Source organism: Sebastes umbrosus, chromosome 4 (assembly GCF_015220745.1).
Source record: "Sebastes umbrosus isolate fSebUmb1 chromosome 4, fSebUmb1.pri, whole genome shotgun sequence".
Classification (NCBI taxonomy): domain Eukaryota; kingdom Metazoa; phylum Chordata; class Actinopteri; order Perciformes; family Sebastidae; genus Sebastes; species Sebastes umbrosus.
Genome location: NC_051272.1, coordinates 25,256,656 through 25,269,441, shown reverse-complemented (window position 1 = coordinate 25,269,441; position 12,786 = coordinate 25,256,656). Strand labels below are relative to the sequence as shown.

General features: G+C 42.1%; 1 protein-coding gene across 2 annotated transcripts in view; it reads left to right on the top strand.

Annotated features, from left to right (window-relative positions):
* LOC119487171 (homeodomain-interacting protein kinase 3-like) overlaps positions 1-12,638 on the top strand; it is a 37,375-nt gene extending 24,737 nt beyond the window's left edge. The window contains exons 11-18 of one of the 2 annotated variants that reach the window (XM_037767851.1): positions 67-161; positions 322-476; positions 1,693-1,833; positions 1,918-2,286; positions 3,785-3,946; positions 4,034-4,308; positions 7,226-7,374; positions 7,538-12,638. In XM_037767851.1, the coding sequence (XP_037623779.1) occupies positions 67-161; positions 322-476; positions 1,693-1,833; positions 1,918-2,286; positions 3,785-3,946; positions 4,034-4,308; positions 7,226-7,374; positions 7,538-8,101 (1,910 nt within the window). In that variant the 3' untranslated portion in view covers positions 8,102-12,638. Of the gene's footprint in view, positions 1-66; positions 162-321; positions 477-1,689; positions 1,834-1,917; positions 2,287-3,784; positions 3,947-4,033; positions 4,309-7,225; positions 7,375-7,537 lie in introns of both variants that reach the window. The other variant, XM_037767850.1, reaches the window with a different exon arrangement.
* Positions 12,639-12,786: the final 148 nt, after the last annotated feature.

The following is a 12,786-nucleotide window of genomic DNA, read 5'->3' as shown; positions in this document are numbered from 1 at the left end:
CATTTAGACACAGCCTTATTGAGCTGCATGAATGACAGATGTTTTGTGTTTTTTTTTTTTTTAAAGGTAACCTTAACCAACCAGCAGGGTATTCTGTTCCCATGGTAACTCAGGCCCCTCCCATACAGCCCTTACCAGTGAGACCTGGTGTCATTGCTCAGGTAAGACCCAAACATGGATTCTGAATAGCTTGTGTATCCTAGTCAACCTCTAACCCCTAACAGATACCAGGCCTAGCTATGGGGGAGTTGATACAGATCACAGCTATGGGGATCAACAGATGATTAAATAATAATCCTGATTTTCCTGTTGACCCTGTAGCAGGCCTGGTCTAGCCGAGGGCAGCAGCTCCTTGTCCCATCTGCCTGGCAACAGATGACTGCAGTGGGTCCTCCTCCCTCTCATCCCCCTCCTCCACCCCCGTCCTCCCTCACCAACGACACCACAGGCGGCCCACAGAGACTCAGCAACTGGGGGTGAGTCACCCAAACTTAAAGTCTGGAAAATTCCCTGTTTTACTTCCGCTAGTCAGAATTCTTTGTGTTGCATTCAGTGTGCGTGCACTAAAGTAACTGGATTACTGTCGGCTTTCTGTCGCAACAAGATTTCTTGGATGTAATGTTGACCAAAAAATATTTTAAGGCCCTGACAGAGTGCGTTATGCAGGCGCAACACACTGCCTTTTTGTTGCCCGATCAGACAAAGCGTTTTTTGCTGTTTGCTGCGTCTTTTTTTATTTTTTATTATTGTTTCTAGACATCCACCAAATAAGTACTAACATTACCTTAACACAAACCCTGAACTGTATGCTACCTAATAGGTAATGGTACAGTTTTTATTAATGAAAACAGCTTTGCATTAATTTGCCTTCAGGCCTTCTGTTTTCTGTTCAGATCATGATAACTACGGTTGGTGAAGTCAAATAGCTCTGGGTATCCAGCAAAAGTCACCACAATGAGAAAAAACCCGCAATGACGTTGAATTTTTTTTAACCCAAGGCGTTCAGGGCGTTCCTGTGAAAACGCGAGGTGCACAGAGCAGGCAACACATCATTGCAAAAGCCCAACAACGACAATACTTCCTTCATTTTTTTTTAAAACCGCTTAGAATACACCGTGTCAAGCAACAACTTCTTGTTCTGTTCTACTCATTCATCGTTGAGTCCATCATCACATCCTCTCTCACAGTATGGTACGGCAGCACGGGCAGTCAAACACGGAAAAAACTACAGCGTATTGTTAACGAGGCATCCAAAATTTCTACGTACTCACAGAACTGTAAAACGAGCAAAGAAGATCATCTCCAACCCCGCTCATCCTACTCATCACCTCTGACATACTGTAGAAAAAACTAATTCCACCAGCCTTTGGTCATGTGGCTAATAAAGAATCTAATCTAATCTTATAAACGTGAGACACTCAGCAACGCAAAAGCAGCACGCAAAACGCTTCACTCTCATTGAAAACTATTACAAAAAGCCGCCCTGAGCACATTTCATATAAAGTTGTGATTGTATATTTTAGATGTCTTGTTATAAGTCGAGAGTTTTGTTTGCTTTCATCAGAGCATAGCATGTCGTCTATTCCTATCACATATTTGTAGTAAGTATAAGGCTGCATTAAGTTTCTCTTGCACTTCTTTTTAGTGTTTTATTTTGATAGCTTTTAACAGGCAATTGTGTCCCCACAGCAGCCACTACACTTCACTGATGCAACAACCTCTCCTGACTAATCAGATGCCAGCCCTCTCTGCCCATCAGCCAATCAACATTGGCATAGCTCATGTTGTGTGGCCCCAGCCAGCCAATAAAAGGAACAGATACAGTCACAACAGGTGAGATTCTGCTCCTTAGTGAAATCAAACTGTTTTGCTATATCATTTTATTGATATGTAATATATCACCTGTTCTGTTAAAAGGAACCTGTCCCACCCCAGCAACATCTACATATCAACAAATCGGACCCCCAAGGTGGCCAATGTTGTTGGACAGGCAGTGGCACGAAGAGAGCAGCCTCGGAGGGAGGTGCCTCCGGTGGCAACCAGGCAACCGGAAGTTCGAAACACAGATGAAGAGGAGAACGATGCAGACGAGGAAGTGAGCTGCTTCAAAGAGGCGGTGCCAAATGGTAACAGCCAGCTGGACCTGTCCAGTCAGCAACAGCGAGATGTGGCGGTTCTGATGGGTGACACACCAAGCCCTGCTCCCAGTGTGATCAGCATCCGCAGTGAACTGACTGACGGAGAGGACGAAGAGGAGGAAGACCCACCGAGGTGTCGTCTGAGCGAGTGAGTTGCATCAGAGATAATAGAAATGGGATTTTCAAAATCAACCTGTTCAACATTAAGGGTGAGGAAAAAATGGATTCACTAATGTATTGCGTTTTGTTTTTTTTACACTTTTGAAATAGATTTTTTTAAAGCCAGAATCAATATATTTGCTTCATTTGAGTCTATGCGGAGGTAGAAGGAAGTTACCGCTTTTATTGTTGTAGTCTGAGTAACGTGACATCATATGTGTTCTGTATCCGTCAACCTAAACAAACCGCAGCTGGCCGCAGCGAGCCAAAACGATAAAATAGAAAACGGTGGAGAGTCCACTTGGATACGATATGCACCTTCACATTTTAAAGTCAAAGTGGTAAACACTACACATACAGTAAAGTATGGAAACACTTTGGGTTTCACACATCGACAGGAAAAGCAGCGCGAGACATGATGGCTAAAGCTGCATGCTAACTCTGTCATGGACAGGAAACGTTAACGTATTGCGGTAACATGCAGTCAAGCCAGCCGTCACTCTCATCTCTGTTTAAATCGGTCGACACTACAACTGCAGGGCACCCATATACTGACATTTATGTTAAATGCATTCAAACGGCCCCGATGGAGCTGACCATAGATGTATAAATGGAACGGAGCTGACGGAGAGCTAGCGACGGACTGGGCAAAGTTAGTGGAAGTATACACGTGTAACTACGTCTGGTTTTCAAAATAAGGTGTTAACAAAGGGAACTGTATAAACAAAATACATATATGGAAATAAGATTGATTGGATTATATTCAACAGAGGTATAAAACATTACATGTCCCTTATACATTAAAAAGAAAATGCCACTAATTTGTGAGGGAAATGTCTTTATTCTTTGATTTTTGGGTTGTAGCGTCGGCTGATTTGACCACAGAGATGCGAGTGACGACTGGCTTGACCGCACGTTACGTTATGATAATGTTTCCTGTCCATGACAGAGTTAGCATGCAGCTTTAACCATGATGTGTGAAAACCCAAAGTGTTTCCTTACTTTACTGGATGTGTAGTGTTAACCATTTTCGATTTAAAATGTGACGGTACAGGTCATATCCACGTGGACCCTCCGACGTTTTCTACTTTTCGTTTCGGCTCATGGTGGCTGGCTGGTTTGTTTTGGTTGACGGATACGGAACGGATATGACGTCACGTTACTCAGACTAAAATAATAAAAGGGGTAACTTCCTTCTACCTCCACATAGAAACAAATGAAGCAAATACTGTATATCAATTCTGGCATTAAAAGAATCTATTTCGAAATCGTAAAAAAAATAAATTGCAATACATAGGCGAATCGATTTTTTTTTTTTTTTTTTGTTATTGTCCCACCCCTAGTAACAGGCAGTGTCTGCTTTAAGAAAAATCTGGAATACAGATTATTGATCTAAAACTTCAGTTATCCATGAGTGGATTAATCGAGTGAGTTAATTTTCCTATCATGAGCCTCAGAAATGCTAACCCTAATTTTGATCTCCGTAGGTGTAAAGAGGAGTGTGTGTGTGAGGCATGCAGAAACACCAGTGTGTCAATGGAGAGAGTGTGTTCCCTCAGCAGCCCTGACAGCAGCCTCAGCACTAGTTCTTTTGCCTCCAACTCACTTCAGTCCAGCCCCTCCGTCTCACCATGCAAGAGACCCAACAGGTAATCGCTTGTGAAAGTGTATAACTACAAAGACAAATCCACTCCTAAGTTCCAGTCATCTTAATGTTATTTCTCCTCCGTATTCAGCATGTCCGAGGACGACGGCCACGAGAGCGGCTGTGACACAGTGGAAGGCTCCCCCACGTCTGACACATCAACCTCCCCGTGTGGCAACAGTCCCTACCGTTACCTCGACAACAATAACCACAACAACCGCCCACCTTTGGCTGCCATGGTAGCACCACTGCCTTCCCCTGCAGTGCAGGGCAGGAGTCCCCGCGGCGTGAGGACCATGGTGGTTCCACCAATGAGAGTGCAGAACAACAACAGTCAAGGGACAGAGGAGCGTGTTCAGAGAACAGGTCAGTGGAAATGTTTACCTTTCCAACAGGAAACAAATATTTCTGTTTTTATGTACTGTATGACTTCTATTTATTAAACACACAGACCGGCCAACCTGTACACATTTTGCATAGCAAACATTTTGATTTTAACATCAAAGTACGCTGGTGCGAGTTATAACTTTAAGGTACGCAAAAAGAGGCCAGTTGTCTTTTTTTTCTTCCTTTATTTAACCCCTAAGTAATGGATAAAAAATATTGCCGAACCAATGGACAGGCATGGGATGATTGTTTGTTTCTTCTCCTACCAATAAGATCTCTATTAATAAAAAAGGACCAATGACAGTTTACCACGTACAATAACTTTTAATGTCAGTCATGCCACACTGTGTGGACCTAGAAGTTGCTACAAGAAGCCTCCCAATTTGGTTCTTTATAGATCTAGTCTCTTATTTTATCCATCAAAGTGCACCAGATTGATGTTTAACTTTAAAATGTACAACCTTTTCTTCCGGGAAGAGTCCCAGGCCCACCCACCATAGCCTCATAAAATCCTGTGGGACTGATGTATGCAATTTATTTACAGTAATTTGCATCTGACGTATCTATGTCGGCGATTTGGTACTCAAAATACTTTCCCAGGCTTGGCAGGTCTGTACATACGATGGGTTTTGTAGGTGAGAAGAAAATGAGTGTATTGTCTATTGTTTGGTTTTAACCAATTTGTTTCATTACAAGCTAAGACAAATTGATGCTGTCATGAAAATGTTGTTTGTGTTCTAACACCCACAAAGTTTTTATTCCCATAAATATGTCCTCATCTTGCCGCCCGTCATGTGGTCTGTCACCTGTGCTTTGGTGGTGTCTGCTTTGCAGGTCATATGGGAGCAGTAGGGGCTTACCGCCCCCTAGTGGGTCATAGAGGCTTTAACAGGTGATCAAGAGACACCAACAGAGAAGTGGCCACGTTGTACCAATACCTCACAGATGCATCCATAGCAGGCAATGCTAACATAGCTAACATTGCCTGAGAGTCCTCTTTTATGGCTTTCCCTCCATCGAAGCAGTAGATTTCTTCAGGGAAAGTTTCTAAGGAATAAAGAGACAAATGCAAAGCTGCTGTGTTCGTTCCTCACCTACTAACATGCTCAGATAGATAGGGTTATAAACAGTGTCCTTTAGATATGTGTACATATGTGCATCATTTGAAATTTGTTAATGTAAAATGATGGAAGCTCTCCTCATCTGAACAGTCACCCTACCTGATGGTGGATTTTGAGCATTGAGTGAAATAATTTAGGTTTCTTTCCTTACGATCCCTTAAGTAACTCACCAACCGTTCAAATGAATATCTTAACTGCAGCTGAAGTATCTAAAACAAAATCCGCCTTACTTGACAACACCTGCATGTTATGCCTGCATCAGTGATCCAGATGTTTTATACAATAGAAGAAGGAGAGTTTACTTCAACCACAGTACAGTAAACATACTTTCTGAACACGTCTTGGTTCCTCTGAGTGGAGGGAAAGGTGGATGCATTTGATTTGGTGTTGAGTCAGAGCCCATGCTTTCTCTGCTGGTTCTTGCCATGGAGCAAACTTTGCCCGAAGGCAACTGATCTGATATCAGTTTCACCTTTTTGTTCTCCCCGGATGTTAATTTTTATAAATGGTGGAGTGAATTTCAAACTGATACAGATCAGAGCCCACGGAGCAACTTTGCTCCTCAGGTGCCTTTTCTGAGTGCCAACAATCTTTCTTTCTCTTCTCCCAACTTTATGGATTTTATATATGGATATTTTTATGATGCTGTGTTTAATGGGAACTTTTAATAAGTGAAAGACATGTTTAATGATTATTATATCCCCACGACAACGTAGTCGTAGTCAGTATATAGCGCTCCTCAAAGGCTCCAATGTTTTGAATTTGGGCCGCTGTTAACCATTTTAAACGCTAGCTGTCAGGGCTACATATTGCTCCTTTAACTACTAAACCTGAGTTTTTCCAGTCATCCTTTAACTGTACTTAAATAAACAGGCTGTTTTTGTTCATATTATTGATGCAGATGCTGCTGCGTCTCATGAAGATTAGCTTGATAGTCTTCAGATATTGTTGTCCCTGCAGGTTTACCTGCTTTTGCTTTGAATGCAAATTTAGTTTGTGGAAATCTTTCTGCTGTGCATTGCACAGCCCCCTCAGAAATGTTCAATTTAGCTGTAGATTGGTGCCGCTACATTGATCGTCTTTCATCAGCACTCAGGAGATCAATTTGGCGTCTTTGCTGAATTCTAGTACTTTTTTTATTTTTTTTTAAACTCATATTTACATTTCTCAAGTATCTACAAATATTTAGTTTGAGGTAGTGTGCTCAGACTTTTGGGACCAGCTAGGACCCGTCACATCATATGCTGCTTTTTAGTCCGTTTAGCTTCATCTGCCGAGTAAAGTTGTCCTATTTATAATTCATTTTGCAATGTGAAGTCCTACACATTGGCTTTATTAAAGCACCTACACTTTCAGCTTCATGTAATACAATACAGTGTTGCTTAAAGAGTTTCATGTCTATATTACTAAATGTGACCTGGGCCTATACAATCTTTATTCCCCAGTAAGATGAGGTATTTCTTTTAGTAGTCAATGGTGATCAATTGTAAAATCCTTGGTGACAAACATTTTCCCATGCAAATCCTGGACTTAAGTTCAAACTGGGAATGTATGTCTTGACAGAACACCTTTCATATTCTCTGTATTTAACAAAAGTATCTGAATCCATTTCCTCTCTTTTGTGCATGCCTGTTTGTTGTTTGAAGTCTTTCTAGTTTTTGGTCTTCTTCACCGTCTTTAGTTTTGCAGGCCATGTGGACTAAACCTGTCATCTCTTTTTTTGCAATATATATGTCCGACTTGCCTGACTCACTTCTGTCTTCTCTCTGTTCCAGTCTCAGAGTCCTGGTCCCGGTCCAAAGGGCGCTGCAGCTTCGTAGGACAACAGAGCACTCACTCCTCTTTCCCCCTCCTCCCATCCGCCCCCTTCCAGTCCCGGCAGCAGAAATTGACAGGGCAGCAGCACCCTCTGGGCTTTGGACAGGTCAGTTCACCTTCTATTTATAATGTATGAGAGTGGTATCAATCTTCTCATCTAACTCTCAGCAAGAAAGCCAATAAGCATTTCCAAAAATGTCGAACTATCTACTAACAGACTGTGTAGAACCTGGGTGTTCAACATTGAGCTTGTCTGTTCTCTTTCTCAGGTGCAGCCGTACGGTTCAAACCACAGCAACAAAGAGTGGAACGGCAACTATGGGCCGCTGCGACCGCACGCCTACATCCCCCCTACTGTCCACACACACACCTTCACACACCTGCCGCACAGCAGCCCCACGCACACTTCGGCTGCCCAGCACGCACACAACCAAGGCCTGCCCACGCACACCCTGCTGTCCTACCCTCCCAGCGGCCCCCTCTCCGCCGCTCACCACCCCCACCCCATCCTGCCCTCTCGCCCCCCTCCTCCCCCTCTCCTCCAGCACACCTACGGTCTCTCCCACCCCCAAGGAGGCGCTATAGTTCACCAGGTGACCCTGGGCATCAGCACCCACCCCCACCACCCTGGACACCCCGCTCCCCACCCGCACAGGCTCCTCCCCTCCCCGACCGTCCACCCGCACCATCAGCCTGGCTTCGCCCACCACCCCCACCAGTTCAAGCCTCCCTTCCCCCCTCCTCACCCTTACATGGCCTCCCCGGCCGCCTACACAGGCTTCCCTCTGAGCCCCACCAAGCTCAGCCACCACCCCCAGTTCTCTTATATCTGAGGAGCAGGACGGGGCCTCAGCAGTACCTTCTGGTGAGGAAGGCCAACGGGAAATGGAGTGGGGCTGCGACCTGGGCAGGTAGAGCTAGCAGCAGAGCACAAAACGGACACTTGTGATGATGAAGAGGAGGAAAAATGGATGGATAATAATTTATCATATGGGGATTGAGAAAGAAAAACAAAAGTAACTATGTTGAAGATGATGTTTTATGGTGTTTCGAGGACAAAGAAATTCACAGCCTCTGTAATCTGAAGTCAAAAGTCAATGATCGTGTTTGATTGTCAGAGCAACTTCAGCTCTGAAAGACTTCCGGCGAAATCATGTTCGCCAACGGAGGAAACAGCGATAGATTAAAAACAACAAAGCTTTATAAGAGAGAAAGAGTGAATGAATTCACAAAGTATGACGATAAGGACATTTTAATTAAGAATGTGTCCTCTGCAAATTACCTCCTGTCGTTTGTCGTTCGAGTGGCGTTCAGAGAATATGATCTAATTAGAGGCGGGAAATCATTTGTTGTTGTTGCTGTCAGGGCGCTCAGCCTCCCCCTACCCTTTATCTCTGTTGCCTTGTAGCACGTGCTAGCCCGTCTGATCTGTTTGTTAAGCCATCCCAGTCCGTATTAACCAGGATCGAACGCTCCCGTCTTTGTTCGAGGCAGACTTTACTGCTGCCATCGCTTAGTGCCTTAAAACCAGAGTCTACGACGTTACTTCAGGAGCTTATAGATTGTACATTTTAAATGGGCTTGCAGCACTTAACCTTCAGACTCTGAATATGATGGGCTTATTGGATAAATACCGCTTGTGGTTATGTTTTGCAAATGTCGGACTTCATTTTGCTTTCTAACTCCGAGTATGGATTTACTTTAGCTAGAGGCTGCACATTTAGGGCTTTGACTGAATGAGCTTTTTATGTACATAAAGAGTGATTTGATATTTTGATAATCGATTTCTATTCACTATAGTACTTAATTCATAACAGTATTGTCACTGTTTACTGTAACTGCAATACAATCTAGATAGCCTCTGGGTTGCTGTGTTTTTATTATTTTTTGCATTTAGCCTAGACTTGCATTTTATGTTTTGGGAGTGGCATAGACTAAAAAAAAAAAAAGATTGTTTTTACTTTTAAATGCTTCTCAGTGTTTTGAGATAACCTATCAACTTACAGTAATATTGCTGGGCTATTGAGTGTTAGAGATGTATCGGTAATTGTTTCAGATATCCGTGTGAAACGAACCTTTTTGTCCATGTATTGAAGCCTGTCGTCAGTTTTGATACATTCCTTCAGGGTGGATGCATAGCCTTGATTTTGGTTTTGTGTTTTTGATTTCCAGTGTGTAGTAGAAGCTGCGTCTTTACCTGTCGTCATATCAGCTGGTATTTTCCTCCCAATCAGCACCAAAGACTGTTCATTAATCATTTCTGAAGCACGGTCAATACTATTTCTCCTTTTTCACCTCCAGCATACTGTTGCAGTTATCAACATTGGAATATATTGTGAGATCTCTATTTTAAAAAAAATGAGGTTAAGGTTTTATTTTTCTGAGCTATGTTTGGCAAATTGTATTTGGAATGTATAGATAATAAGCTGCTATGTACTGATTATCTGCCACTTCGTAGCTGTGAATTTAGAGGAATAATAGTTCTAGCCTGCAGTCTCTCTTTTGTATTGTAGTTCTGCTGACTAGATACAATAGAAGTGGGTTTTTCTTATGTAGTATATTGAATGCTATTCCTATATGCTAGTGCCTCTGTATATTGGCTTTGTTGTTTTGAAGTGATTGTAAACTGCTGTAATGGAAGTTTTTTGTTGTTTTTTTTCCATTCTGTTGCTTTTTGGTGTGTGTGTGTGTGTGTGTGTGTGTGTGTGTGTGTGTGTTTTTGTGCGTGTGCATTTAGCATCAGTATTTCAGACGTAGGCTGGGTTCACTGTTGGATTCTGTAACCGGTGTGTTGTTGATGTATTATCGTTTTTCTTCTGATGACATGGCTTTTATTTCCGTTATCGGACTGTATTTGCAACTCTTAGTACTGTACAACTAGTGCCTTTCTTCAAACACGTGGCTGACAGATGACGTCTTGCATTGATATCAAAGCAGTCGGACATTTGTAGACTAGTTCCCTCTGAGGGGATCAGCTCCTATTTTCACACCACGAAACCCCAAAGTTGTTTGTTTGTTAGACTAAGATGAGGTCTGGAAACAATCTCTTTTTTTTTTTTTTTTTTACAGAATCCTAAGAAAGTACAAGTCAGGGAAGGTTATCTTGCGCTCACCAAGAACACCGTGCAGTACTCAAAAACATAGGGCCTGAATACACACAAATGCAAAGCTTTATTCTCACAACGTGAATGTATTTGTGGAGCTCGAAACATCTGTTTTTGGTTTGCAAAAGAGTTATTTGTTGCATTTCTGATGGCTACACAGCGTTTTCTCTCATCTTGTGATTGGGATGTTGATAGTTCTTTGTATGCAGCTATTACCATAGGTAGATATCATCGTGTATTTTGGTCAGGGGTTCTTTCAAAATGCTTTATTCAGCAATCGTATTCAAAGTTTAGGTCCAAAGTTGTCCCATCCTCATCTACGACAGCGTATTGCTGCCACCATAACAAAGAAACGTGCTCAGTTTCTTGTTAAAACAAGAAACTTCTCTCCTTTTTTACAAGATCCTATAACAGCGTTGAACCCAGATGCATTATTTTTATGAAATAAGAACGTATTGGGATATAAAAAGCGATATGATATAACAATTTGTTATGGGGGGAAAATCTGACAAGACTCTTTCAAAACCGAGTATGGCTGGACTGAATTTAATAGATCTGCCCCATTGTCTCCGATATCTGATCCAGCTATCTGAGTCACTTTTGGCCGAATATAAGAGCCGGTATCGGTGCATCTGTAGTACCATATCGTGGAAAGCACCTGATTGGTTCCTGATTTTCTGCTTGCCGTTTCAAACAGTTTAAACAAAAATTGTGGCCTGCTCGTAAACTTTCTCTTATTCCGTCAAACAATCCAACAAATTCTACTTCTGAAAACTTTTTAAGAGAGAAACAGGCAATGCCACTGCTGAGTCTCGTTTTATTTTAGAACTAGATCACCTAGTTTCAAGTCCAAGTTTTGTGTCGCGCTGGACGGGCTCATTTGCATAAAGGACTGTTCCCGCCTTTTCATTTTGAAAGAGCAACGGCCAATGAGGAAAGTCTAACACTCGGCCGACCAATCGTGTAACTTCATCACTCACTTTTTCACTCAGCGACAGACTTTTGCGTTTGTAGGGCTGGCCCTCTGCGGTCCAGCCAAAAAATTTGGTATCTAGTAAAAATGAGAAACGAGACGAGAAACTGAGCACATATTTTTTGTCATGGTGCTACTCTACTTAATGTATTACATTGTAATGGTTTTGCTATGTTGCTTAAGCATTTTGGTGTATTTTGTGTACTCGTCTAATATGCTACTGTGTTGGCGATGCTAAGACTAACGAGAGGATGCACTGTTTAGCTTGCAGTACAGCCTAGAATTATAATTGCTAGGTGTGTGTGTCGTGGCACAGTAATCTGTATTTAACTTCTTTTTTTTTTTTTAACCCTGTTATGCAGCCTCTCGTTGATTCTCATATGGCTCTATTCTTTCTGTCAGCTCAGCACCTGTGATGAGATGAACCCACGCCGTAATCCCCCGTCACTTTGGGTAGATTGATTATGATAGATAATCTCGCCACCATGCAGCCTTGACAGTTGCATCATCGAAGACACCAGAAGTTCACACAATCCCAGATCTAGAGCTCAACAAGCACACAGAGCCTTAAGCAACAAGGCAGGCCTTACGACTGTTTGAATACGTCTAAAACATTAGGAGGATATTTTTTTTGGGATATGGCAATAAAAGAGGATTGGGTCCAGTCTATGTTCATCAATATTCCAGAGTTTAGGATATAGTCTGCTCTCAAAAATGAAGGCCTAGTTGTACAGGGCCCTCGCATGACAAGGTTACCAACTCAACAAGCATGGGTCTGAACATCTCATTTGGGTCCTGGGCTGAGAAATAAATTGTGCGAAATTTGACTCCTAAGACACGTTTTAGGTAGATTTTGTACCATCTAATTATCGGGTTGACAATTATTAATTGTATTTAGACACAAATATGTAGACATGATTGCCTAATTGAAACTGTTACTGTTCTAAATATGTGTAGATCTGTGTGGCTTTATGATTTTAATTCTTTGATTTTATTTTATTCTTAAATGCTACACTAGTTTGACATGTAGCAACTGCACTGTGCAATATACAACAATATGAGGACTGGGAAAATGATTATTGTTTGGATGTAATAATGTGTGTCTTACCAGTTTGCAGTCGTTTTCTTTTCCCCCCTCTAGTTCTCAGTGAGTTTCAATGTGACCAAGCCTTATGTACCTTGTCACAAAAAGCGGGTTCCTTCTTGGTGACTCTTATTGGTGAGTGTCAAATTATGAATTGATGGTGTACTATGTCAAGATTCACTTTGAATTAAAAAAGATCTTTTGCTTCAGTCACTGTTGTCTTTCTTGATATATATGTCATGTACACAAAAAACTGAATCACTGCAACCATGAGCGCTCTTTGAGCATACAGTCATAAATTAACACAAAAATATCAAGCTGATGGGTCAGCAGTATGCGAGATTAGCCGTGGACAGA